The sequence below is a fragment of the Rattus norvegicus genome, chromosome 14, assembly GCF_021556685.1.
Source record: "Rattus norvegicus strain SHRSP/BbbUtx chromosome 14, alternate assembly SHRSP_T2T, whole genome shotgun sequence".
Classification (NCBI taxonomy): Eukaryota; Metazoa; Chordata; class Mammalia; order Rodentia; family Muridae; genus Rattus; species Rattus norvegicus.
In genome coordinates, this window is record NC_141547.1 from 77,134,954 (window position 1) to 77,161,334 (window position 26,381).

At 45.4% G+C, this 26,381-nt stretch overlaps 1 protein-coding gene across 3 annotated transcripts in view; it reads right to left on the reverse strand.

Annotated features, from left to right (window-relative positions):
• Stx18 (syntaxin 18) overlaps positions 1–26,381 on the reverse strand; it is an 89,956-nt gene that overhangs the window by 16,935 nt on the left and 46,640 nt on the right. For all 3 annotated transcript variants that reach the window (NM_001012151.1, XM_087583823.1, XM_087583822.1), the window contains 4 exon segments: positions 6,891–6,957; positions 7,122–7,199; positions 8,717–8,832; positions 20,900–20,967. In NM_001012151.1, the coding sequence (NP_001012151.1) occupies positions 6,891–6,957; positions 7,122–7,199; positions 8,717–8,832; positions 20,900–20,967 (329 nt within the window).

The following is a 26,381-nucleotide window of genomic DNA, read 5'->3' on the forward strand; positions in this document are numbered from 1 at the left end:
TGAGTGTCTGTAGGCCTGCACTGCATGTGCAGGGATCAGAAGACAACTTTTGTATGCACATCTTCTCTTTCCACTTTGCTGAGGCAGGGTCCCTCCCCATTTCTCTGGGAACTTCCAGGGGCTTTCCTCTCCCCTTCCCATCTCATGGCAGGAGTACTGAGACTACACATGTGGGCTATAGCATCTTTCTTTCCTTTCCTTTTAAAACATGGATTCTAAGGATCAAACTCTTAGGCTGATGCAGAAAGTGCCCTTACTTACTAAGCCATCTTATTGCCCAATTTTGTGTGTGTGTGTGTGTGTGTGTGTGTGTGTGTGTGTGTGTGTGTGTGTTGCACGCAGGTACATTTACCCATATGTGCATGTCTAGAGGCCAGAGATTAATGTTAGGAATTTTCCTTTAGAATTCTCTGTTTATTTTTATTGTTGTGAGTTTGTGTTCACTATGTAGCTCTGGATGGCCTGGAACTCACTGGGCAGACCAGTTCTGCCTGCCCCTGCTCCCTGAATACTGGGATTAAAGGTGTATGCCACCATATCTGACTTCCATTTATTATTGAGCTCGCTGTTTCATGGCTGGCCAATGAACCCCAGGAACTACCTGTCTCTGCTTCCAGTGCTGAGATTACAGGTGAGCACCATCATGCCTGGGTCACACATGAGTGTTAGGGAACTGAATGCTGGTTCTTACACTTGCACAGCAAGCACTTTTCCCTCTGTCTAGGCCCCAGCTTATTTAACAAGCATGCCCCTGCTCATCTACATGCACTCATTCCTCCTTAGAGCAGGTCTGTCTGTGTGAGCTGCGTGTGCTGCTTAGCTAGATAAGTGCCTGCATGCACTGCTTCTGAGATCTGAAAAGAAGCTCCGAAAGGGGCCATATACTCACTGAGTGTATGGCTTTAATGAGTGAACCTTTTAGGTAGGGCTAGTTTAAGAAAGGCCCTTGAAGTGGCCATGGGGACCTTGGCCTCCCCTTCTCTTTGTTCTCCAATTGTGTTGCCATGAGGAAAGCAGGCTTCCTTTGCCATGTACTGTATCACCAAGGGCCAAGCAAACTATAAGCTAAAACCTCTGAAACCCAACAGACTTTCCCCTTCTGACTTTTATTTTTTATTTTATTTTAATATGGAGCCAGGGTTTCACTATGTAGTCCTGGCTAGCCTAGAACTTGCTATGGGACTAGGGTAGCCTTGAACTCACAGAGAGCTGAGTGCTAGATTAATGACAGGCACTACCATGATTGTCCTCCTTTTTAGTTGACAGTCGTGGGAATTTTGTTAGAGAGATGGGAGTCTGACTAATGCAGTTCAATAAACACACGATGAATGAATAAATACTTTATAAATATGAGTAAAAGGCTAACAGAAGAGAAAAACTGACTATAAAATAATGTGCTTTAGAGCCAAGCAAAGTGGTGCACGACTATAATCCAAACACTCAGGAAACAGACGCAGGAGGAGTGTAGGGAGGAGTTATATGACAACCTGGTTACAGTGTGCAGCCCTTCTCAAAAGACTCAATCACTCAATCACCAAAATAAAACAACAGTTTTACCAAAACTTATATGAAAATATAAAATTTACAGGCAGGGTGCTGAAAAGATCTGTGATGCGGCCTCCACCTATGGGCCAGGCGGCCTGTGAGTAAAAGGATAAAGTCCATGTGCGCTGACTGGGCCTGGCCTATGCACACCACTTAGTATTTGACGAGCATCTAGGTCGCACTAAGTTCTTATTGAGGGTAAATGTAGACAAATTTATTCAACTCCAGAATCTCTCTAGAAGGTACTAGAATTAAATGACCTTTTTATAAAGAAGGCAGCTGAGGCCACATGGTAGCAAGGCTGCAACAAGACTTCAGGGCCCAGCTCCAGAGTCCATGTCGTGTCAATTCCATGAAGAACATCTCTTTACCCAACATTAACAGAGTGAGTGGATATTTATAGAGAACAGATGCTCATTAATGCCCTCCAGATCCTGACTAAACAAAGCATAAGGAAGGAGACAACTGTCAATAGCAGAAACAACTGTGGGCAGGAAGCAGGGCTCAGGACACAGTGCTCACTGACGTGCCTACAGTCCTGATCCCAGTACTGGAAAACAAACTCAAAGGAACCTTTTTAGAAATAAGACAGGGAGAGACTCTGCCAGAGGATGACAAATACAGAGGTGAATGCTAGCAGCAAACCACTGAGCTGAGAACGGGGTCCCCGTTAGAGAAAGGATTGAAGGAGCTGAAGGGGTTTGCAACCCCATAAGAACAACAACACCAACCAACCAGAGCTCCCAGGGACTAAACCATCCTCCAAAGAGTACACATGGACAGACCCATGGCTCCACCTGCATATGTAGCAGAGGATGGCCTTGTTGGGTATCAATGAGTGGAGAAGCCCTTGGCCTTGCCAAGGCTGGACCCCCAGTGTAGGGGAATGTCAGGGCAGGAAGGTGGGAAGGGTGGGTGGATGGGTGGGAGAGCACCCTCATTGAAGAAGGGGGAGAGGAAATGGAATAAGGGGTTTATGGATAGGAAACCAAGAAAGGGGATAACATTTGAAATGTAAATAAAAAAATCCAAGTTAAAAAAAAAAAGAAACAAGACAGGATTTAGTCTATTTAACATTAAGTGTATTAGTATAATTATAAAATGAAATATTGCTTAACATTTTATATCAAATTAGGCTTGCTAATTGCTAAGCAGATGCTGAATCCATGGACCGCTGATCCTAGCTTAAGAGTTTGGGTTCTGAAGTCATGAGCTGAGTAACCCTCATAAAAAAGACATTCAGAAATGAGGTGTGGATATAACCATGGGTTTGAGTCTAGCCTGCCTCTTACTTGCTGTATGTGACTATGGATATGATTTCACTCTCAGCATCTAGAAAATGGGGAAAACTCTGCCTTTAAGGTACTTATAAGGATGAAATGACATCACCCAGTAGGAAGTGCCTAGGACCCAGCTCCCACCTGATTCTTTACCAATAAACCTGGTTCTTTATCAATAAAGCTACTCTCCTTGTTTTTTACCCCAACCCCCAACCCAGGGCTCATTCTGGCTTCTTCTTAAGAACCTTCAGCTTTTGTGATAGTAGGAACCTGGCTCCTAGCAGCCTTGTGACCACTCAGACTAAAGAACAGCAGTCATATAACTTCTCACTGGGCTACAGCCCGCTTCCCTCCTTTAGCTTTCACTCCACTGTGGCGGTAGAAACCCTTTCAGAGCAGCCACTGTCATCATCACGCATTCTGGCATTCTGTAATCCTTCCCTTGTCTCCTGATGCAGTACAGAAATGTCCCTGGCTCATTTTACTGTCCTTAATCCAGCCTAAGAATAGGCCATTTCTCCAGAAAGCCTGGCCCCTCAAACCTTGAACTGGTACTTAGAAACCAAAACGTGTGGGGTGTGTGTGTGTGTGTGTGTGTGTGTGTGTGTGTGTGAGAGAGAGAGAGAGAGAGAGAGAGAGAGAGAGAGAGAGAAAGAGAGAGAGAGAGAGACAGACAGACAGACAGACAGACAGACAGACAGACAGACAGACAGACTGTGGCATCATTGCTCACAGGCCTTCCCAGTAGACAGATCTAGAAAACCTACACTGTGCATGGTCACAAAGATACACACCACATTGACTTCCAGACTGAGCTATGGGAACTGAAAACTATTCTAACCCCTATTAACAAGGTCTAAGCATTGTTGCACCTTCTGTATCAGCTGAGAACCGAGACCCTCAGCTCTAGCACCACTCCTCCATCTCCTAGAGAGGATATTCTCATCTTTGCATGCCTCTCACTGCCTCTCTGATACCCTACCCTGGGCAGCACAGACACTCACCTTTACCCCTCCTCATCTCCTGGTTCAGGAAGGGGGATGGGCTGCACTGAACATTTCATTTAATGCCCATCACCCTGGAGTATGGCAGTGCCAGTTTTCAATGTAAAATAAATAAAGGGCTGCAGAGAAGCAGACAGAGACAAAGTTGAACACTTCTGGAAGGTGATAAAAACAGATTCTAATTATACAGAGAATATCTACTAAAATCCCCAGGGAAATTACAAATGAGCTGGCTCAAGGCAACCTGGCAGGAGGGGGAAGCAATCTTTTTTTAAAAAAAAAATGTCACCACAAAGATCTGTTTATGCCCCTGATTCACTTCAGTGTACTTTTCAAACTAAAGGCCATGCATTGTCTAACTGTGATCAACACAGGTCCCTGGCTTTAAAAAACCTTAGAATTGTGTTTGAAATTGTAGAAGAACAAGCAAGAAAGAGACAGCTTTTCCTTGGCTTTGAAGCAAAAAATAAATAAAGGAAGGAAGGAAGGAAGGAAGGAAGGAAGGAAGGAGGAGGAGGAAGAGGAGGAGGAGGAAGAGAAGAAGAAGAAGAAGAAGAAGAAGAAGAAGAAGAAGAAGAAGAAGAAGAAGAAGAAGAAGAAGAAGAAGAAGAAGAAGAAGAAAAAGAAGAAGAAGAAGAAGAAGAAGAAGAAGAAGAAGAAGAAGAAGAAGACGTAGTAGTAGTAGTAGTAGTAGTAGTAGTAGTAGTAGTAGTAGTAGTAGTAGTAGTAGTAGTAGTAGTGAAAGCACACTTTGCAAACAGAAAAGTCATTCCAGAAGGACTGCTCTCTGTTTTTTATGCACCAACAAGGAGGGCAAAGTCACTCTACATAAAGCCCAGCGCCCTAGTCCAAAGTGGCATTTGAGTAACAGAGACCTGAATCACAGGGAAGGTAGAGTCAGCTCACTCTACCTCAAGCAACTCCACACCCACCTGACAGGTATTTACTGGGCATCTACCACTTACTAGGGAAGTTCCTTTTTAAGTAAGTGTTCCTCCAAGTGTGGTACACAGTTAGTGCCAGATTCCTCACTGCCTATTGCTGGTCTGCTGCAGGGCTGAGTATAAAACAAGGAGCAAGGATGCACAAACTCCAACAGTGCCTTTGTCTCACTGGACATAGTATACAGTAGCTTGGTGTCATCTGACTATTGTGGCAGGCCACCTGGAGCACAGCCGTGACTACGCTGTGCATAGGAGATGACACATCAGTCCCTGGTGGACTGCGAAAACTACAGAGATGTGGCCCTTCACCTTAGGGGGTTGTTTTAAGCTAGGTCAACACGGTGAAAGGGCAGATGGGGAACATTTTAGGCTCATAATACAACATAATCCCATTTACACTCTCAAGACATTACAGTGGGCAATCTCAACAGGCATGGTTTCCTTCACCATACAAACGGGACAGTAACAACCAGGCTACAGAACACGAGCAGCCAGACTCTTCAAACCAACCTCTTAATGGCAGCCACCGGGAACCCAAACAGAACAGTAGAGAGAAACAACCATTGATCCCTCATGACAATGGTGAACACTCTGCCCATGGCTTCCTCAAAGGACAGGGATAGCACCATGGGCTGAAACACGATGGTGGTTGTGTGTGTGTGTGTGTGTGTGTGTGTGTGTCTGACTGTTAACAACACAATGGGAACCGACTAAGAAGGAAGGCACAACACTCCTGGCAGCAGTAGGAACACTTCATAGGACAGGTGACATTTGAGTTGGGCTAGAATGAGTACAATTTTGTTCACAAGAAGGACAGGACAGGCTGTAAAAAAGGTTCCATGGGAAGAGAATTCAACAAGAATTAGGCGCAAGAAAAGCAAAGCTCCTTCAGAACAAAGTCACACATGGACCTGCCAGAGCAGATGAGCTGGGGACTGATTTAGAAACAAAAGCTCTGATGTAACCACTGCAGCTTTAAATCTGCTATATTTGACCTTTGTGAGACCTGGGCAAAAGGGGGCATGAATTACATAATCAACGTCATGTATGTTTTTAGCAGACATCTGTGTCTATGAGGGAAGAACTAGAAAGAGTCAGAGTGGTGACAAATGCCTGCAGTTCCCACAATAGCCACATCGGGAGGCTGAGGGCCTGCCTGAGAAGTAGAGACGTCTCCAAAGCCCAAGAGTACAGGGCTATTCCCCCGGGTCTTCTGCTTAGGGTAATGCTGCACCTTCTTCATCTGACTGACATCAGTGTGGGCTGCAGAGGAAACTTCTGCTTAAAAGCAAGACTAAGGCTGAATGTGCTGAGGCCTCTTTCTGTCCCTACCTGCAACAGTATGGCAGACATACCTCTCCTCCCTGGGGGCTATGAGAGCAACAGACTGGTCACCTTACAATACAGATGACAGACAGACATCACCAGAGTCAGGCCTGCTCCCTTGGGTGCTGTCTGGGTAAACTGGCAGCCACCATGCCAAAATGGGTGTTGGAGTAGAGGGAGGGATGGGTTCAGTATACATGGCATCCTGAATATATTCTGTCATATTGTCACACAGGAGAGCTCTGGTCACTGTGAAAACTCTTTTTTGGAAAAACTTTCAAAGATGGAGATATGAAGGCAGAGACCAAGGTCAAACAGCTCCAAGTGTCCCACCTCATAGGGCAATTAAGGAACAGGGTGGGAAGCTAGGTAGGTGCCACACGCCTGTAAGCCCTGCACTCTGAATGCCGAAGCACAAAAGCTATGGGTTCAATGCCAGTTTAAAGTCAGTATGGACTACAGAGCTGGACGATCTCCTTACTCCTCCCAATGAAAAAGAAAGAGAGGTTGTTAAGTTCTCAGTACCAGTTTGGCTGCCATGAGACTGAGGGGTTTGATAACCAGCTGAACCTCGGAATCATCAGAAAATGGAAGAATCCACCTCACGGCTGCTGGGGCTAACCGAGTTAACCAGCACCACCCGGTACACAGTGTGTCCTCAGCCCCTGTGGCAGCATTTGGTGAAGAGCTCACAGAGCAGCCCCTGTACAGAGCTGGAGTTTTAGGAGCTCTGGTTACCATTCCTGTGGGCCCTGTTTTACCTGAGGAAAAGCAAAGGCGGCGATACTCACAGTCTTTTCTTATCCACCACGCGTTTCACTCGGATGGCTCTCTGTTCAGAGTAAAGCTTACACACTCCTGGTGAAGCAGAAAGAAACCAGAACAGAGACTATTTCAATGGCTTCTCAGGCAAAGGTGTCATTAAAACTAATGAGACACTGTGGTCTTCAGCTAGCAAAGCCCCATCTAAATTGCATCTCTTATGAAATACCACATTTGACCTTTAGAAGAAAATGAAATACTTTTTAAGTAATCTTCAACGAAATCCAAAACTGCAGTCCTGTGTTCCTTCACTTGCTGGGAATGAATCTCCTTGTGGGCTGTAAGAGAAAAGGACAGCACTTAGGTCTGTGCTCAAGGACCCTAGAGAACAGTCAGCGTCCCCAGAACGCTTCATTGAAAGCATGTTCAAAAGCGTAGCTATAAAACAGCCTCGTGTCAAGTGAGACTACATTTTTAAGAGTAAGATTTATTAGGGTTCACCAGGTGAGAGATTAAACCCATAGAAACTGCAGTCAAATAATTTATAGCTTATTACAGCACCGGGGGAGTGGAGCTGATCCAGCGCCTTCCGGAATGCTGACCTGGCTGTATTAACAGCATCCAGTGCTCAGGCTCACCTTCAAGTGACATGCTTAAATCACACATGCAAGAAACCCAGACACGCTCCGCCTGAGCTGTCTTTCAGCTCACTGTGGCTGCTTCTCCCCTTAGACACTGAGTGGCAGTATCCATACTATACTGCCCTCTAAGAACCTTTCGCAGTGACGAGCCACAAGGAAGAGCTACCACACAGAAGAAGCCTGAGGCAATTCCTATAGTAAGATCCTGCTATTGGTGCAGGGCCTAGGTGACCAGTAGGAAGGCATGATGACAGGACTTCCCAGAACGACCTCAGATGAGCCAACTGAGGTTCAGAGGCAGTGAGTAGCCTAAAGTCACACAAATGCCTAACTAACGTCCTTAAGAGTATGGGGCACAGGTTATGCTTTTACCAGAGGACTACATAACTTGGGACTCACATAGTGATCTAGGAGCTCTGCAATGCTGGACACAGAATTTTCTATGTTGCATATTTTTCTGGCAAGCTTTCACTAGACTTCCCCAGTGGCTGCTCAGGGTTCCTCAGAAGCTTCTCCACCAGAAGTCTCTATCATGGAAACAACAGCACCTGGCAACTCTAACCTCCGTAGTATTAATGTGCATGCTTAAGAATAAAGAAGACATAAGACTAGGAAGCCATCTAGCTCTGCAACAGGGATGAAAATCAATGAAGGGGAGATAATGCGAAGCTCCTGGTGTCAGGCAGGGTTCTAAGCACACTGTTAGAATTTAAGTGAACCGTAAGAGATATGCCTAAAAGTTGAGCCCAGGGAAATGAAATGATTTGCCTAAGGCCACAGAGCTATCGTGTGGCAGAGCTCTAGTACATAGCTTTTAAGACATGGCTACCGAGCCTTCTCTCGACCTTGATATCTTGTATGGGAGTTGATTTCAACAGGACAAGTAGATCTTAGGGAATATGGTTCCACCCTTAGCCACTCAGAACACAGCCGTGCATGCATGTCTCCACAGATGTACAAATGCTTGCACACATACGATCTGGTTCCTCTGACCTTGGCCTTTAGTAGGTTATGGATTGTATTTAGAGAGGTCCTCTCAGAGTGACAGACTTTTTAGGGCTTTGATCACCCTAGCTCAGATGGCTGACCAGGAAGGATTATAAAATCGTAATGTCATTCAGAAAGGAAGAAGGAGTGGTAAGTGGCTGCACAGTGAGCTGCTGAACTGGTTGGGACATCCATGGGATCTGCTGGCATCTTTCAGAGCACTTCACCTTCTGTTCTGAGTTGCTGAATTGCGTCTTTACAGGTCCGCATGAATATCTGAGCATCCTGGTCTATCTGGTCTCGCTCTGTGTCTGTCATCCTCCCATATTCAGACATGGTGTGGCTAAAAAAGAGGAAGAAAGTATGAGGGTGGCATCAGTGAGAACACAATGCAATCTTGGTAGAGTGTCAAGAAGAAAGGTTTTTCTGACCAAGTGACCCTGAAGCTAAGACTTGGAGCAGAGTGTCCAGACCAACGGGTATGAGAATGGGGGTGGGAGAGGGTAGCATAATCAGTAACAGTGACCCTCTCCGCCTAGTTCAATACTCTGCACTTTACAGACGAACTTCAGACTCACATGCTGCAGCATGAAAGGTCACTTATATAATACAGAGACTCAAACCACCCCATTTCACTCACCTGTTCATCTAGCCATGAGGACAGAGGACAGACAGAGTCCTGGCCATTCCATTTCCACCTGTGACACAGGTCACAGGGTTTCCACTGTTATGGTAAGGGCTCTGATTTCATTCCGGAAACAGTGGCTTCCATGGCACTCAGTCAACACCACTTTTCATGCAGTGCTGGTCAGGAGGTTATTGGGCCTGCACTGCAAAGCTGCCCTGTTTCTCTGCTTTGGGACAGAGCTGGGACCACCTCTGACTCTCCCCTTGGCTGTGCTGCTATCTGCTTCTGACCCTGCTTTGCTTTTTTCCGCTGCATTTATTGTTTCTCCAAATGACAAAAAAAAGGTCTGTTTTTCTCCTCTGATACTATGTGGAAGGACCGTGTGCCTGTGTCTGCTTCCCCAGTAAAAACAGGGAGCACAGAGTGCCTGACTAATCTTGAGTATATGCTGGGCCTGTGCTCAGTGCATATGCATATCTGATTCCTTTATATAGGTAAAGGCATCCACAAGTCATGCGTTCCCTCTCAGGATAAGTACTAGGCCAGGGTTCAAAACTGAGCAAGGCTTGTTTCTGATCTCCACAAAAGGCACCCAACTGTAGGAGAGATCAGCAAAAAAAAGCAGAAGAGGACAGTAGGGCTCACCGTGGAGCATGGTCAGATGGTGTAGGATGAGGTGCTGGGTAGGACAGGCAGAATATAAGGCAATGTCCTGACAGGATGGAGACAAAGAACAGATACAATCCCCCACCCTGTGGGTGATGGTTTGAGTGAACATATAGATAGCATCTACTCCATACCTGGACACATGTGAGTGAAGTAAGGAAAGGAAAAGTTAGGCTGGTCCTATGTCAACCAGGCACCCAAGGTAGGGCAGCACATGATGTGCCTCACACATGGCTGCACCATGCACCATTCCTTTTAAGGTAGTGTTACAGTGAGCACTTACTTAAAACTCAAACACAGACACTCCGCCCTCCACTCCCCGTGCTGGCTTCACCAGCAGGATAACCCCTGGAGGATTATAAACAGAGCCATTTGTACTCTGCATGGTTTCTCCATAGCAGACTGCCTCACTACTGAAGAATCCTAACCTTGGGTGTTCCAATCACAGTGGAGCAACCACTGCCATTGTCCAAGAGAATTAGGCTCGGTACAGACAGTGTCTTTGAGGGGTTGAAGTGACAGATGTGAGAGATTTTGAAGGGTAATACAGACTGTTTGGGTATGGAAGCAACGGAAACGTCTAGGATGCGGGTCGGGTGTATAAACAGACATCTCACCCAGGATACAGGCCCAGGCTTGAGGGAAGGAGACAATGGTACTGAGCCAAAGCTGCCGGCCAAAGTTAGGGCCTTACATGTGGGGAGTGCTTACAAGAGGGTTCCCCCACTCTGCTGCTTCACTGTGTTTTAAGAGCATGGGATACACAGTGTGCATCTGAAACAGAGCAGGCTAAAGTTATCAAGGCCACAACTGAAGTTACAATAACAAAACCATTACTATTCTGAAAAGATTAAACATCTTGTAAATAATTACAAACTATTCTCATGGGATCTGCATATCTAAACTTCAAGTTTTCTTTCCTTTACTATGTAAAAAAAAAAAAAGCCTGTGTTGTGGATGTCACTACATCTAAATAGTAGATTCAGTTAGAGGCGACTAAGTGAGGTACAAGTTTGAACTGGTCAATTAACTTCAGGAGAAAGGTGGAGAAAGTGAAAAAGACAAGTTTATTTACTGGCTCAGAAACTTAAAGGAGTATATTTTTCCTTCTGACTTGGTTGCCAGGTACATCAAGAAATAGCTAGTTCAGGGTCAAAACATCACTGACCTTGTCTTGACTATAGTTTTATATAGAAGCAGTCACAAGCTGAGGGTGAAGAAGTGACAAAAAAAAAAAAAAAACCATAGCAAATGCTTTACTGTGTCACATGCTGAAGGACATGGAAAGTTAAATACTATAACCTTGTTTTTGCTAGGAATGTTAGATTCACAGCAACTTTAGAGCATATACTGGGCATATAATGTGTATGGGGAGTACACATTATGAAATTAAATTGTTAATGCCTAGGCTACACACAGGAGTTGAATATAGATCCAGCTTTCAATAAACTATCAAGCAGGAGACAATGGCAGGCCTGTGCATAAAGATGTGTTGTATCACACAGCACAGGCCAATGGCTAGCAAGACTTTACACATACTGACACTGACCACTGTTCTAATCCAGGAGGCTATGTACATTTACCTACGTAACTCTCAAAGCTTCCAGGTAGGTGCTATTTTATCCCCATTTTACAAGTGAAGCAACTGCAGCACAGAGAGGCTATCTGACTTGCCAAGATTGCACAGTCAGTTACTAACAGAGATGGAGTCTGACCAAGGCAGCCTACTCTGGAGTTTCAAACTTCATCAATCCCTAGAATACTTCTTTGTTTTTTGGAACCAGGTCTCATGTACGTCAACCTTGCCTCAATCTCACTAGGGAGCTGAAGACGGCCTTGGAATTCTGAACCTCCTGGTTCCACCTCCCACGTGCTGGGGTTACAGGTGTGTGCCACCATGGTCAGTGAGGCAGGAGAGTTCAGATCAGTGTGTGTGTGTGTGTGTGTGTGTGTGTGTGTGTGTGTGTGTGTGTAGTGGATGGGGGTGGAGGAATCTACAAACTCTTGAGAGGCAGGCACGGCTGAAGGAAGCAAGAGTAACAGTGGAAGCAGGTAACAGTGGAAGGAGAAGAGCTGCAATGCAGGACAGTTGGAATGCTGACCTTAGTGACTGCCCGAGCTGTCAGGGACTCTGTAGCCAATGGAAAGGCTGGGGTGATAAAGAGGAGATGAGGTGACATGTCACACGTACAGTGGTGGGAGGTCAGGCCTGGGGCTACTGACCTTGAGCTGAGAATCTGCCTTACTCATCTCCACATTCAGTTTATTTGTTCCCACCTCTCCCCCAGTTAATGCTGGGACTGAACCAGGGTCTCATGTATGATAAGCAAGTGTTTACCACAGAACTAGCTGTATGCCCAGCTTCTCTTGTCTCTCGGTTTCCCAGCACTTATTAAGGGTAGGAGCATGATAAAATTTTGTAGAACTTGAATTTCAGAAAGGAGCTGCTGGGTGTGACAACCACCCCCTGGGACCCAGGACTGAGAAGATAGGAGGACTGAGAGCTCAAGGCTAGCCTGGGCTACAATAGAAAGGCTCCCATTTTAATGAGGCAGACATAAGGAGGGAAACGAATGGCAAGGTTTAGGTGATAGCAGGAGGTTTGAAAAGGAAGAACCAGGGATGTAGAACTGCCTGGAACAGAACAGCTATTTTAGGCAAAACTTAAACAGACCCTGAGATCTGAGTCTGTGTGCTCAAGAAGAAGCAGAACACAAGAGGAACCCAGGAAGCACTGGGAACTGAGGGCAAGTACCCTCAGCAGAGAAGAAGCAAAGCTCTGAAGACAGGATCTCCAGCACCATCACAGTGCTCTGAAGGATGGACCAGGGCAAAGGCTCTGTGCAGCTAAGATCCTGAAGAACACGAGGAGCTTTAAAGAATGGTGGGAGGTCTCTGAAGTACCACAAGTCAGTGAAAGGAGAAAGTCACTGAACTCGGACAGACACAGCTAATGATCCACTAGGCAGCCCCACTCCTGTTTAGATCTGAAGCCGAGCCTCACCTCTTCAGACAGGCTCTCCAGCAGCTTTCTCCAGACTGTGCAGCAGTGAGTCCATTCCTTCCTGCTGCTCAGACCCAAACCCTGACAGCATCCTAGCTCCCTTTGCCCCTCTGAGTTTACAGAGCCATCTACACATCCTGTGGGCTTTACCTTCAGAACACTGCCCAGACTCTATCCAGCACCATGTCCCACCCAGTCTGCAGCTGAAGTTGGTTCTAAGTCTGCTGCTTCTGCCCACCCTCTCGTCTGCTCTGGCATGCCAGCCATGTGGATGCTCTCAAAGATTTGGATCCTGTCAGGTCCTCTGAACAAACCTTCCAAAGGCTTCTAAGAGCAAGGACTGTTAGGAGAAACAAGGCTCTGGGCTCATTTCACCTACACCAGCCCTTTGGCTTGGGCTCATCAGCCTTCTGCTCCTTCACTTTCCATTCGTGCTGCATATGGGCCATACAAGTCCTGGTTCTCCTTCTGGAATGTTCTTCCCCAGGTGTCTGAATAAGTGACTCCTTACTTTCAGGTGATGAGAGGTTACTTTCAGGTGATGAGAGGGCAAGTTGTTACATGTCCCTAATCTGCAGTCTGAATGGCTTTTCTGGGAACAGTGAAGTGAAATGTTTCTGTTCAAATGTTTCTGTTCCCAAATCAGACAGAGAAAGGTGCTGGCTTCTGAAAGAATATGACGTTACCAGGTTACCTATACCACACTGGTTCAAAACACACTGGATTACTATCCTCTGGCTCCATATTCCCAGTTAAGGAGCCCAGCTCAGTGAGAGTGAATTCTAAAGGCTAATCTGAGAATACTGATTACTCAGGGAGGAGGGGAGTCCACAGATACATTATATAGACCTACTTGACCTTGGACACTGGAAACTGACAGTGTTGTCAGTCTTTTAGTAACAACAGAAACCAACCAAGTTATTTTCCCAAGTGGCATTGTTTTGTTGCCAGGGTATTATGGAAAAGGTACAGAGTAGAGAAATTATTCTAATTAAGGTCATTCTAAGATCCAGCCAGAGGCTGCCTAGGCTGCATGCTGTTCTGCTCTAGTAAAATGCCATTATTAAAAAAATTAAATGGGTCAATAAAGTCTGAGCTCTACATTCTGGAAAAAATTATAGCTTCCTAATTATGTCAACCTAACAAAGCCTCATGGTCCGAAGGCAGTATTTCAACCCATACTCTTTCAATTCTGTGATTACACTGCTTATAAAATGTTCCTAGAAGCAGGCCAAGGCCAGCACGTTGCACTGGGAGGGGACTGTAAAGCTGAAAGGCTGGCAACAGTTTACAACCTTAGAGAAGGAGAACTCGGTGGGAGCGGATGAGGGATTCTTGCCCGTCTTCATGGGCAACACAGTATGGGGACACCTATTCCCCTGTCCTGGCACTTCTGTGTGTACTGGCTTTCCCCTCCTCCTCCATCCAAAGAGAGGAGCAGGAATTTCCCTCATGAGTGGGACTCCAGCCAAAGGAACTGCACATGTACCGAGCTCCAATTCCCAGCTCACCCTCATGCCTAGACTGGCTGCCCAGACAGCTGAGGTTCCTTTACTCCACTCTCTCTCAGCAAAGGGACCTGGTCAGGCTAGCTGGGAGCCAGAGACTATGGCTGATCAGTGGCGCTCACCTGACTGAGTCTAGCTTAGAACCATACTATCATAACCAGCTCACCTACAGTCTTAAGCCCTGCCCATTGGCCTAGTTTACCCCAACCCAGGCTTTGTTTGATGGTCAGGGCATCACTGGACGTGGAGTTAACTTAATCATCACTCACCAAGGGAATTCACACAGACCTCATTCAATCCTCACAGACCATGGCTCACATTACATCAGAAAGAAAAGCAGCATAGAAAAGTGAGTTGTACATACTGAATGGTACTCAGTCAAAGTGGACAGAAGTGTGTCTGGTCCCAAAGCCCCTTGCTATTTCAAAGCCAGCAGACAAGGATAGGTTGAACTAGGGTTTAAGGGCTAGCAGAGAAGACCGAATTTCTATAAAATGCTGGGCCAGTTAAGAGTAGAGAAGCCTCAGAGACACTGTCATATGTGCTGCTCAAAGGGGTCAAGTGATGTGCTTGCCGAACAGCTGGCAAGCTGAAGCCCCAGTCCCCAAGGTCACCCTGGTCACCAGCCCTAGCATTCACTACCACTGTGGCTGGGAAGAGATAAGCTAGGAGCTGTGGTGGGCTGAACTGAGTTTCCAGTTAGTTGTGCAGTTCTGGGAACCCTGGAAACTTGCTATGTCTCTTCCTCTGTCACAATCAACTTCAAACTCCATTATAATGGTACCATTCTCCCAACAGACTGAAATTGGAATTTCACATCACTTCAAATGTAGCAAACGCTATCTTCTTTTATCTAATCTCCAACCATTTAAACACTTAAAACTGACCTTAGCTAACAGCCAGTATAGAAACAGGCAGTGGGCAGGACCCAACCTAGCATAAGTAAGACACTGAAGTTTGGAGATAAGATGGCTTCTGCAGACTCTCAACAGTTGCTAGGGGTGGCCTGAGCCAGACTACCTTCCATAGCACTCATCATCTACCTGGTCTGATTGTTCTCCAAGGCCACGGGAGTATTAACAAGGAGCCTTTACACTTTAATGCGAATGAAACCTCAGGATTTTATTATCTTTCTAACAAAATTGGCTTGAGACTAGACCTCTCTGCCCTTTCTCTTCTTATCTTTTACTCATTCAAAATCTTGCTTAACAGCCAACATTTTCTCATGTTTGCAGTTACATTCAACATAGTCAAGCCTTAGCACAATGTTCTTTATAGTCTTAGCTTTTCCTGGAAAGTCGGCTTAATCTGAGCATATAAGAATCCTTGTTCTTCATGTACTGTGAGGCTTTATGGGGGGAACCTGTCTTCAGTTCTTTTTCTGTTGCTGTGACAGAAGCAACATAAGAATTTAGGTCTCAGTTCAAGGTTCCATTATGAAAGGGAAGGGAAGAGAACAAAAGCCAGAAGCAGATGATCATGGTACATCCAATCAGGAAGCAGAGAGCAATGAAAGCTGGCACTCAGCTCTTCTATTTCAAACAGTTCCCAATCCTGGCCCATGGAAGGGGTCCTGCCTACAACTGAGGTCGATTTTTCCACATCAGTTAACCTAATCCAGATAGTTCCCCACGAGTACCCAGAGGCTTATCTCCTAGGTGATCCAGGATCCCATCAGAGGACAGCAATAATCACAGGGCTCATGCACATCTAAGAAGCCTGGAAGGCCTCGGGAATGACCATGCCTGTATGAAAGGTCTATAAAATCTCAACTGCAGACTCAATTGTGAGTGACCTGTAGAATTAGTACCTGATACAGAGGCACACCTTCAGAAATAAAATTTACACTGCCATCTAGTGTTCACCAGCCAGTTAGCAGCAGACTTTAAAACAGTACTTTGCATCAGGATGATGTCTCAGGATATTTCGAAACACCAAAACATTTAAAAGCATAAAATTGCTTGTTAAATTTGAGAGACGTGTTAGGAACTGCTTATATTCACCTGGGATGTGTTTCTTTGTTGAGGAATGTATATAAACTATTGTCATTTTGCATAGAGGACTTTTTTTTGAGTAGAGGACTGAAGTACAGACACTTGTTTCACATAGACAGACAACCACTTGAGAAAGAGGCTTGTGATAATGTCATGGCCAGATTCTGATGATTTAGTGAGTTCCACAGTGAACCATACTGCAGCCAGGGCAGGTCCAAACGCCTACACCACAGTGTTCCTGCGTGTTGAGTCTGAGACTCCAGGCCAGAAGCATTCTGGACGTTCTGGGCAAACTCGCACTTCACTGTCCAGGCGGTACAGTGCCTTAGGCCAAGGGGGGGACTGAGTGGAGGCTCCTCTCAGCACTGCTACTCTGTCACAGTAGGAAGTCACTGTCCCCAGGGGCCAGCTGGTACAGGCTCTCACACACAATTCCTTCACTTCTTTTGGTCACTAGGTAACTCCTTTTCCTTTATACCTCAGCTCAAATGTCACTTCTCCAAGGACATGTTCCCTTATGAGATGGGGTCTTCCAAACCCCTGAGCTCTATTTTTATTCTGTAGTGCCCCGCCTATTTACAGTGCTGTCTGCCTGTGTGACAAGGAGCAAAATGTCTGTCTTTGACCTTGCACAGCACTCAGTAAAAATGAGGAGAGGGAATTCAAGGACTAAAGGAAACAATATATACATAGTACTTAGGAGTGGCACGTACCTCACAGATGGACAAACAAGGGTTGAGTGTGTGGGGACAGAGGACTGACTATGAAATGGCCCTCAAAGGCCTCTGTTGGAGGCCTGGTCCCCAGCTGATAACACTGAGTCATGAGTCAGTCCACAAACAGCTTCAAGGAGCTATTGACAAGTGGTACCTGTGTGGAGGGAGCATGTCAGTAGATATGTCTTTGAAGAGGGAAGCTATCCCATTTCTCTCAGTTCTTGGCCCTGCCACGCTATCTGTCATGACTTTCTACCTTACCAGGCTTACACTAATAAACCAAACTGACTTTGACCTGAAACCTGGAATCAGGAAATAAAACAAATCATCTCTATGTTTAAGTTGCTTTCTCAGGTATTTGCCCCATGGATGAAAATTAGACTAACACAATATTTATGGTACTTTCCAAATGCGAAGTAGAGACAAATAAGACAAAAGAGGCAAAAAAACATGCAAAGTTCTATGGTGCAAGTTAAGGATAAGGCAGCAAACACTGCCATAGTCAGAGGAAGTGAAAAGATAGTCCTATGCATTTGCAGTGCATTCTAACAGGAGGTTCCACAGAACTTCAGAGCAAGAGGACTGTGACCTCATTGACAGTGCATGGGTTCTTCTCTATCCTCCCATATGCTACAGCAAGAAGTATCTTAAGAGCATTGACCCTATGCTGGATATCATCAGCCATTTAAGACGATTCCAGTAAGCACACACACTATGCCATTCTGGGTCTTGAACACCTCTATGATGTGGGATCCAATGCCCTTTAGACCACCAGGGACAACCCCACTGTAATGAAGCCAAGGGCGTAAGACATTCTAGGAGCTAATTTAAAGTGCAATGAGCTGGAGAGATGGCTCAGAAGTTAAAACCAGTGTCTGCTCTTCCAGAGGTCCAGAGTTCAATTCCCAGCAACCACATGGTGGCTCACAACCATCTGTAATGGGATCTGGTGCCCTCTTCTGGCCTGCAGGCATATAGTCAGGCAGAAAGCTGTATAAAGTATACATAACAAACAAACAAATAAACAAATAAATAATAAAGTACAATGAGATGCTATTTCATACTAATAATGGTTATAACGAAAGATGGTCCATACCAGATGCTGGTGTGGCTTGTGGAGCACTGGCATCTCTACTCTGTTGTGGCAGACTGTGTAAAATTGCCTTGCAAAACTGCTTCATAGTTGATTTTGAACATTCCAATCCACAGTCAGAAGTACTGCCCATTGAGTCATTAGGCCTTGGCTTGGGAGTTTGTTTTAAGGCTAAACACACATCTGCCATGTGAAGGACTTAGAAACCCCTCTCCTAGCTGTTTATGAATATTTGTGTTTACGAGAACTTCAGAAGGTGCTCAGTCACTGGTGCATCCTGGAAGCATCTGGTTCTTATGCAAATGGATAACCAAATTATGATAATTCAGCATAATAGAATATAAAAAAGAAATAATAGAATAAGTGAGCGTTTTGTGTACTAGAAGGTGTGCTCTGTGTCACTCCATTTACACATAATTGAAAGAAGCCACTGGAGTCGATGATGAGCAAGTCAGTGAATAAGCCTGAGAGAACAGAGAAGGCAGGCAATGGAGCTCTTCTTGGCGGATTCCAGCACAGTACATGATGAGGATGATGGGCATGCACCAGTGGTTGGCAAACTACAGCCAAACCCAGCCCTCAGGTCCAGGTTCCTGTGATCTGGAAGCTAAGAATGTTTTCTGTGTTTCAAAGGTAATAAATCAAACACACAAATAATACATGTGACAGAAGGTACACATGGCCCACAAAGCCTGAGGTGCTAACCCCCTTTCCAAAGTTGGCAGACTCGGATGTTTGGCAGAGACATGAAGCAGTGGCTGAGGGAGGAAGCAGGTAAGTATGTGAGTGGAAGGGAAGGAGAGAGTCAAACCGTCAAAACAATGGGAAGCATTGGGGACAGGGACACAGGGCACAAGTGGGACTGTCAAGTTCTCTGCAGCGATGGAAAGGAGGGACAATGAGGGAAGGCAGGATGGACATGATCTTGCCAGAGAGTTCAAGCTTCAGAGGAATGTACTAGGAGGATGCCTCAAGGGGCCTGTCCTACATAAAAAACTGGAAATGTCCCAGCACAACCACCCCATGGCTCCCTCTGCCTTCGCCTGTCACTAGAAAGTCTTTGCCAATCCTCTAGCATGCAGGCTTTATAAGGAAGAGACAGGTTTCTACCTTACTCCCTGATGTGCTCTAAGCATCTAGAATTGCAGGAAGACCGTGGGCAGGTGTTCACAGATCCTCGTATGTGTGGAGAGTCAGCAGTCAAGCTGAGGCACCCCTTCTGGGTCAATGCTAGCTGCCCTTTGGCTGTAGAAAGCTATGTTTGCACTGCTGGATGCTTGGCATGCCTTTGTCCCATACCTGCCAGGTGCCAGTAGCACTCCTCCCACTGTTGCAACAAAATCTCTTAAGATGTTGCCAAAACCCCATCAATGTGAAAGGGTGGCTAGGCATGAGCCTCAGGGCTATGAGGGATACTCATGTATTATTTGAGAAATAATGATTAAGTTCAACATACAGCTGAAGCATTATAGAAATATAAATGAGGTCTATACAGTCTCTGACCTCATATAATTTACAAAGTGACAAAAACCTATTAATTGATTAAATAATTACATACTGTGATTCAGGTTATAAAGGTTCATGATGGAGACATAAACACTAATAGGAGAGATCTGTCTGGGGCGGGGCATATGAGAAAACACAGTTTAAAGCCTCAGCATGTTTGGACTCTTCTCTGCTCTCCATATACTATATGGTATAAAAGTTGAGGGGCAAAGCTGAAAGGGGGACCTGTGGAAACAGGAAGCACTTCATCTAGCCATGCCCTGCAGTTAGGAGGAGCCTGGAGCCTTCCAGGAAGGCTGGCAAGGCTGGAGCACTATGGCGAAAGGGATCTAGGAGGCTTGATTTAAGAGGGGAAGGTGAGCCAGTACCAGTGCAGTGCATCTTCATGGTGGCTCCACTCAGATGGTGATGTAAGCACATGGCTACTGACTAGAAACATCACCACCAGGAGGAATGCAACCACAGCATATAAGGGGCTGAGTAAAGCACTCATGAGATGTGCAATAAGAAACAAAGGCCAAGCCAGGGGGATTGGTTTCTGTCTCTAAGTGTCAAAAGAAGGAGAATGCCATCAGAAAGAGAACTGGCCAAAAAAAAAAAAAAAAAAAAAAAAAAAAAAAAAAAAAAAGGCATAACCCAGTAACAGACACAAGGGAGGGCTGGAAATAGGTTCACAATAATGCTCCAAAGCAGAAAACCCAGAGACACAGAGACTAGAAAACATTCTGGTGCCATGTGACTAGTGTGTTGGGACAAACCTGCCATGGTGTCCTGCTTCACTCTGCGGATATCCTCCCAGTGCCTAGTTGAAATGCTACTGAGTGTTTATCAATGTGACAGAAATTGGAGTCACTTGGGAAGAAAACTTTAACTGAGAAGATGCCACCACCAGACTGTCTGAGGCAAGGCTGTAGGACATTTTCTTCACTGATGACTGGTGTGGTATCTTTCCTGGTGGTATCCAGGGTGTACAAGAAAGTAGGATGGACAGAAGCAAGCCAGCAGCCTGTGTTCCTCTAGCCTATGCATCATTTCCTGCCTCCAGGATCCTGCTTAGGGTCCTGTCCTGACTTCCCTTAATCATAGACCTTGATATGGAAGTATAAGATGAAATTAACCTGTTCCTTCCCAAGTCGCTTTTGGCATGGTGTTATCACAGCAACAGAAAGCAAACTGGGACACGGACCTTTCCCATTACAATTCTGAGTTAGTAAAAAATGAGGACAAAAGAGGAACAGACTGTACAACAGAAAGCAATGTAGACACCAAAGTCATAGAAATAAGAACTCGCTTACCTGTAGGCATTAATGTACTCCTTCCTGTGTTCCAGGAGAAAATCTCTCAGCTTCCCAATATGAGAAATCTACAATTGAAAAGATGCCAAACACTTTATATAGACAGGCGGAAACGAGCGAGGGCACTATTTTCAACAGTAGATAGAGCACAGCTTCAAAGAATTTCTGAAGCTTGAAACTCAGAAACTTTGCTTCTAATTTTGCTGAGAGGGGTGTGTGATAAAACAAGGTCTTTCTATGTAGCTCAGGACAGCCCTGTGCTTGTGGTCCTCCTGTCTCCATATGGAGCACCGGGACGACAGGCATGAGCCATCACAACCCAACACACAACTTTGCTTTTACGATCTCACAGTGACTACCATGCTAACTCTCATGGGTCTTGTCCTCTTACCAATGGTTGCTTCTTCCTCTGACTACAGTGACTTTGATTCTAGGTAAGGATGCTGAGGGAAAGTGCAAACTACACCAGAAAGTACACCTCAATGGCACTGTTATCTGTATTCAGACAATGGTTTCTTCTCTCAGGTGTTATGGGGGATGGACCCTGAGGCTGAAGCTGTACATATATAATCAGGGCTTCTGGGAGCAGCACAGTTAGAGATCATTTGGACAGTGATATAAACCAAATGGATCCCTATCCTCTTCACAGGTGCTCCCACAGAGGAGCAGGAAGCAAGGGGTTATGGAACTCTTACTTTGAGATGGCTGGATTCAAGTTTTAAAAAAGGCCTACTCTGGAACTGCTGGTGTAGCCTAGGTACATCCTAGGCTCATCATCCTCTAGGCCCTAGTTCTATCGACAGTACCAGAAACCAAAGCAAACCATGTTTTAGAGTACCTATATATGTCCGTGATTCAAACTCAGGCCACAGCCCTTTGGGACAAGTGTTCTGAGAGGAAGAGAATGACTGGCCTGCTTGTGTCCTGTGACTACTGCTCACTCAGACCTCTTGTCTTTGTGCTCCTGCTGACAGATCTGCTGAACTTTCACTTCTCTATAAGGTTTTCTGGAAAGGCCACCTCAGGAGGATTTTCACTTTGCTCTGCACACCTCCCGTGTGGCACGCTGATAAATGCTGACTTAGCTTGTGTACACACACTTCTCTCTTCAGACTTATCATGAGCTGCCCAGGAGGCCTGCACAGTGTTCCTCACATTTCTGTGCACAGGAAGCACTGAAGACGACCAGCATTCTCCCTGACAGCATATCACGTCTGTGTGGAGATGTGTGGAAAGGTTAGTCCAGCTTCCCACAGGGTCCTGACTAGTACTACAGATGCAGACCAGAAAGGTGCTCTAGGGCATTTAAACACACAAAGAAAAACTCAAGTATGATTAGAATGTTCACTTGTCCCAACACTGAGCAGTGGCACCCACTTTCAAACACATTCTCTTTCTTGTTCTAAGGGCCCTGCCATTTGCACTGATCACCACTGTTCCCATAACCAGTTGGGGACATGAAGCTCATAGAGGAAAATGAACACCTCTCGGGTCACATACTCAGTACACAGATCTCAGGCTCAAGCTCAGGCCCGAATCATACTGCGCACGGTTCCAGTTACCACAGCTGCTTTCTCATGTTCTCATCTTATCCAAGCTGCGTCATGAAATCTAACTGTTAAGTCTGTTAGGCGAAAAATTATAAGCTGCACAAGTATGATCTATCACAAAACATGTACGATTTGGTAAAGCAACTCTTCTGATTGGCCTGTGTGATATGCACTGTGGACCAGAATGGCCTCACCCACAAGAATATGCTTGTCTTTCCTCCCAAAATGAAGGATTAAAGGTATGATCACCACTCCCAGCTCTTTAATTTAGTCCTTCACATCGAGTTGGTTTTTTTTCTACTCAAGAATAGCAAGTACGTGGGCTGGAGAAATGGTTCAGTGGTTAAGAGCACTGACTGCTCTTCCAGAGGTCCCGAGTTCAATTCCCAGCAACCACATGGTGGCTCATAGCCATCTGTAAATGGATCTGATGCCCTCTTCTGGTGTGTCTGAGGACAGCTCGGTGTATTCATATACATAAAATAAATAAATAAATCTTAAAAAAAAAAAAAAAAGAATAGCAAGTACGAAAATTCTAATTCAGTGAATCAGCTGAACACTTTTTCTCTGTCCACTAGATGGCAGCATGAGCCTTAAAGCAGCAGCAATACCAGGCGTTCATTCAAAAGAACATTAACCCACAAGGGCTTTTAAACTTTTCTAGTTCTTTCTTTTAGTTTGGGATCAAAGGATTCCTTCAATTTACTTTTATGCTCTGGCTGAAACTTAAAGGACATTGTTTTACACCTACATGTGTACTCTGGATGAGTTTGGAAAGTTTTTATAATATGGCACTGGGCAGAGTGGACACGTTGTGGGGGGCAGCCCCAGCTTTGTTTATGTGTCACCTACTGAACAGCTTGGCTCTCTGCTCCTCTGTGGGTGCTTTACAAATTACCCAAAGCAAGACAAACAAAAAGAAAAGCCCTATGCAAAATAGTGGTACTCCTCAGATGGCCACTCTACTGCTGCTGGCAGTTCAGAGCAGTAGTTGGTATCTTTTTCTGATTGCAGCAGTGGTCTGACTTGTAGCTTTCTCCCTTGCCCAAGACGGTAAGAACTCTCTGTTCTACAGGCACACACAATACTACCAACAAAGACTTAATGGAGTTCAGAACACTAAGTACCGATCTGCATAATTTGCCTCCGAAAGAAGCAAGCATTGTTCAAGATTAAAGAGACTCCAGTAGGTTCCCCTGGCATATTGTAAAATGTTCCCTTAACATAAAAGCATTGTTTATTTATTTGTCATTCAATCTGTGAGCACAACTAGCTGTATCAGTTACTGTGCAGCATGGCCAGCAGGGTTGGTGTGGCGGTGTGAGAGCTTGACAGGTTCTGATAAGCTAGAGTGAGTTTTCACGAGGACTGGGTCCCAGTTTAACCTGGGAGCTACTAACTTCGGTCCTAACTGAAAAGGAAATGGCCAGCAATCACTAAATGCCTGAGAAGTCACAAACTGTCACGCCTCCGGAAAGCATGGGTCCTGCTGAAGTCACCTTGGGAGAGTAGGTCCTAGGAAAGACGCTTCCAGCACTAAACAAGTCACCTACAGAGAGTCTGGCTCAGCCCTGCCCATCCACTGTGCTCTGACAGCTGGCTCAGTCGTCTGTAACAGGTTTTTTCTTCCAACAATTATTAAGTAAACAAGTATTATGGTCTTGGCCTAGCTCCTTCCATTTTCTCCTAGTACAAAATGATGGCCCTCACTGAAGACAGAGTCTGAAGGGGTGGCAGTCCCTAGAGCAGAAGTTCTCAACCTGTGACTTGCAACCCCTTTGGGGGAGGGGGGGTCAAACAACCTTTTCAATAGGAGTCACATATCAGATATCCTTCCTATCAGATATTTATATTACAATTCATAACAGTAGCAAAATTAGAGTTATAAAGTTGAAATGAAAACATTTTATGGCTGGGGGTTACCACAACATGAGGAATTGTATTAAAGGGTCACACAATTAAGAAGGTTGAAAACCACTGGAGGCTTCTGGGTGGTTCCTTTATAGTCCTCCCAGCAGAGCCCCTCCCCAGTCTCTGTGCTTTCACAGCATGGCTACCACTGAGGGCTATCCTCTGCTTGCACAAGGCTGTAGAATCTGCTTATAGAGGTCAGCTCTTGGCTGGACCCTTTCCGTTTTGGCTATACTCATTCTAATCACAACTTTATTTACAAGTCCATAAAACCTCTCTCTGTGTTCCAGTTGTCTTCTGGACACTTCGCTGGTGCATCAAAGGAAGCATGTCCTGGAAGGACACTAGAGCAACCAACCACTCCACTCTACTTCGGCTCATGACTCACACACAGTTGTCCCATCACCATAAAGACTTGATAACCTCCCTCATTCCCTCTCTCTCAAGTCCCAAGTCAGAAAACCACAGGCCTCCATCATGCCCACCAATAAACCATACCTGTGAGTTCTGCCCACTCACTCTGCTAAGTATCTACCGTAGGAGCTGCCCCTTCGATACCTCAGTGTCTGACTCAGCAGGCTCCTGTTCATACCCTTGTCTTTCCCATCACTGACTATTCATAGTTACTGGACCACAGGGGCTTTACCTGTGACACTGGGATTCTTCTCCCTGTGTCTGTGAAAGTCTTCTTGAGGTCAGCTGACTGAATCTGATCCTCATCAGTTGTGCATGTAAGGTGTTCTGTCAGTCTGGAAGCTCTGTTCTGAACTCTGAGAACCAGTTTGTTCTAACTACAGAAAAGCTCCCAGAATTCAATGCATCTTCTACAAAACAGACAGAAACCATGTATATCAGAGATTACTTTTCTAGTTTCACCCTTGTAATGTAACTTTCCAAAGTCTTGAATGGCAGACAGTAGGGCTGGCTGAACACTGAACAAAGATGAGTAGTAGTGTGTTCTGTGGGAGGGCACAGTGACCTAGAGTTCCAGGAACTAGTGCTGACTTAACAACCTGAAAAGTATTGCTTCCTTAACATTACTAAGCTCCTAGCCCCAAAACAAAACACACAGCCCCAGAAAACAAACATGCTGTGTTCTTAGTGTGAATGCAAAACAGAAGAACTCACTGCTGTCAGCGGAGGCTAAACAGCCCCCATACAGCACCAACTTAAACGATCTGAAGCAGCACCTGTCATAAAGCAAACACCTGAGCTTCGGAGGACCCAGACTACTTACACACACACTCACACCCCTTTCAGGGCCCAACTTCTTCCTAATGCTAAATGAACAGAGCACTTGCACCCCCATTCTCCAAGCATCCCATACTGCATCTCTCTGGTGATGGTTAGTGTACTCTGGGTCCTCCGAAGCTCAGGCACTGCTACTTTGCTAGACCTTCTATTGCTTAACAGAAGCTGCATAGTTCCAAAGCATAAAGAAGAAACTGACTGCCCCTGCCTGGATTCCCAGCCCTAGAAAGCTCTGGGAGACACCTAATTGTGAAGGACAGCACACAGGGAGTTCACTTCCTCTTGGGAAGTTATTCCACTTCAAACAGTAGGAAAAAAAAAATGTCTCCTCTGAATCCAGTTCAGTGAGCTGGAGCACAGCGAGGCGGCAGATGCTTACCCAGCGTCTATTAGGTCCCTCGCTCGATGCTCAGGGCTGGAAAACAAATGGGGTATTATTTTCCCAACAAACAGCAGCTTCCCTTTCTCTCAGCTAAATATTCTCAGAACTCTCCTAAATTATTTACCTGAAGTAACATATGTGGACTCTGGCCACATTTATTACATTAAATATATAGGTCAGAAGCCTCACAAATCACCATGATGTTCAGAATAGACTGGAAACCTTGTGTTGGCAGGAACACTCGCCCCTGAGTCATTGAGTCAGGCTGGCTTTACATCAGCTAGGATGACTTTCCCAAGAGTGCTGCTGATGATTCTGTCTTCATTATATTCATGCTTTTTTTCTGGTCTCTTGTCATTTGTAATTCTGATCATTTTGCCATTGAAAC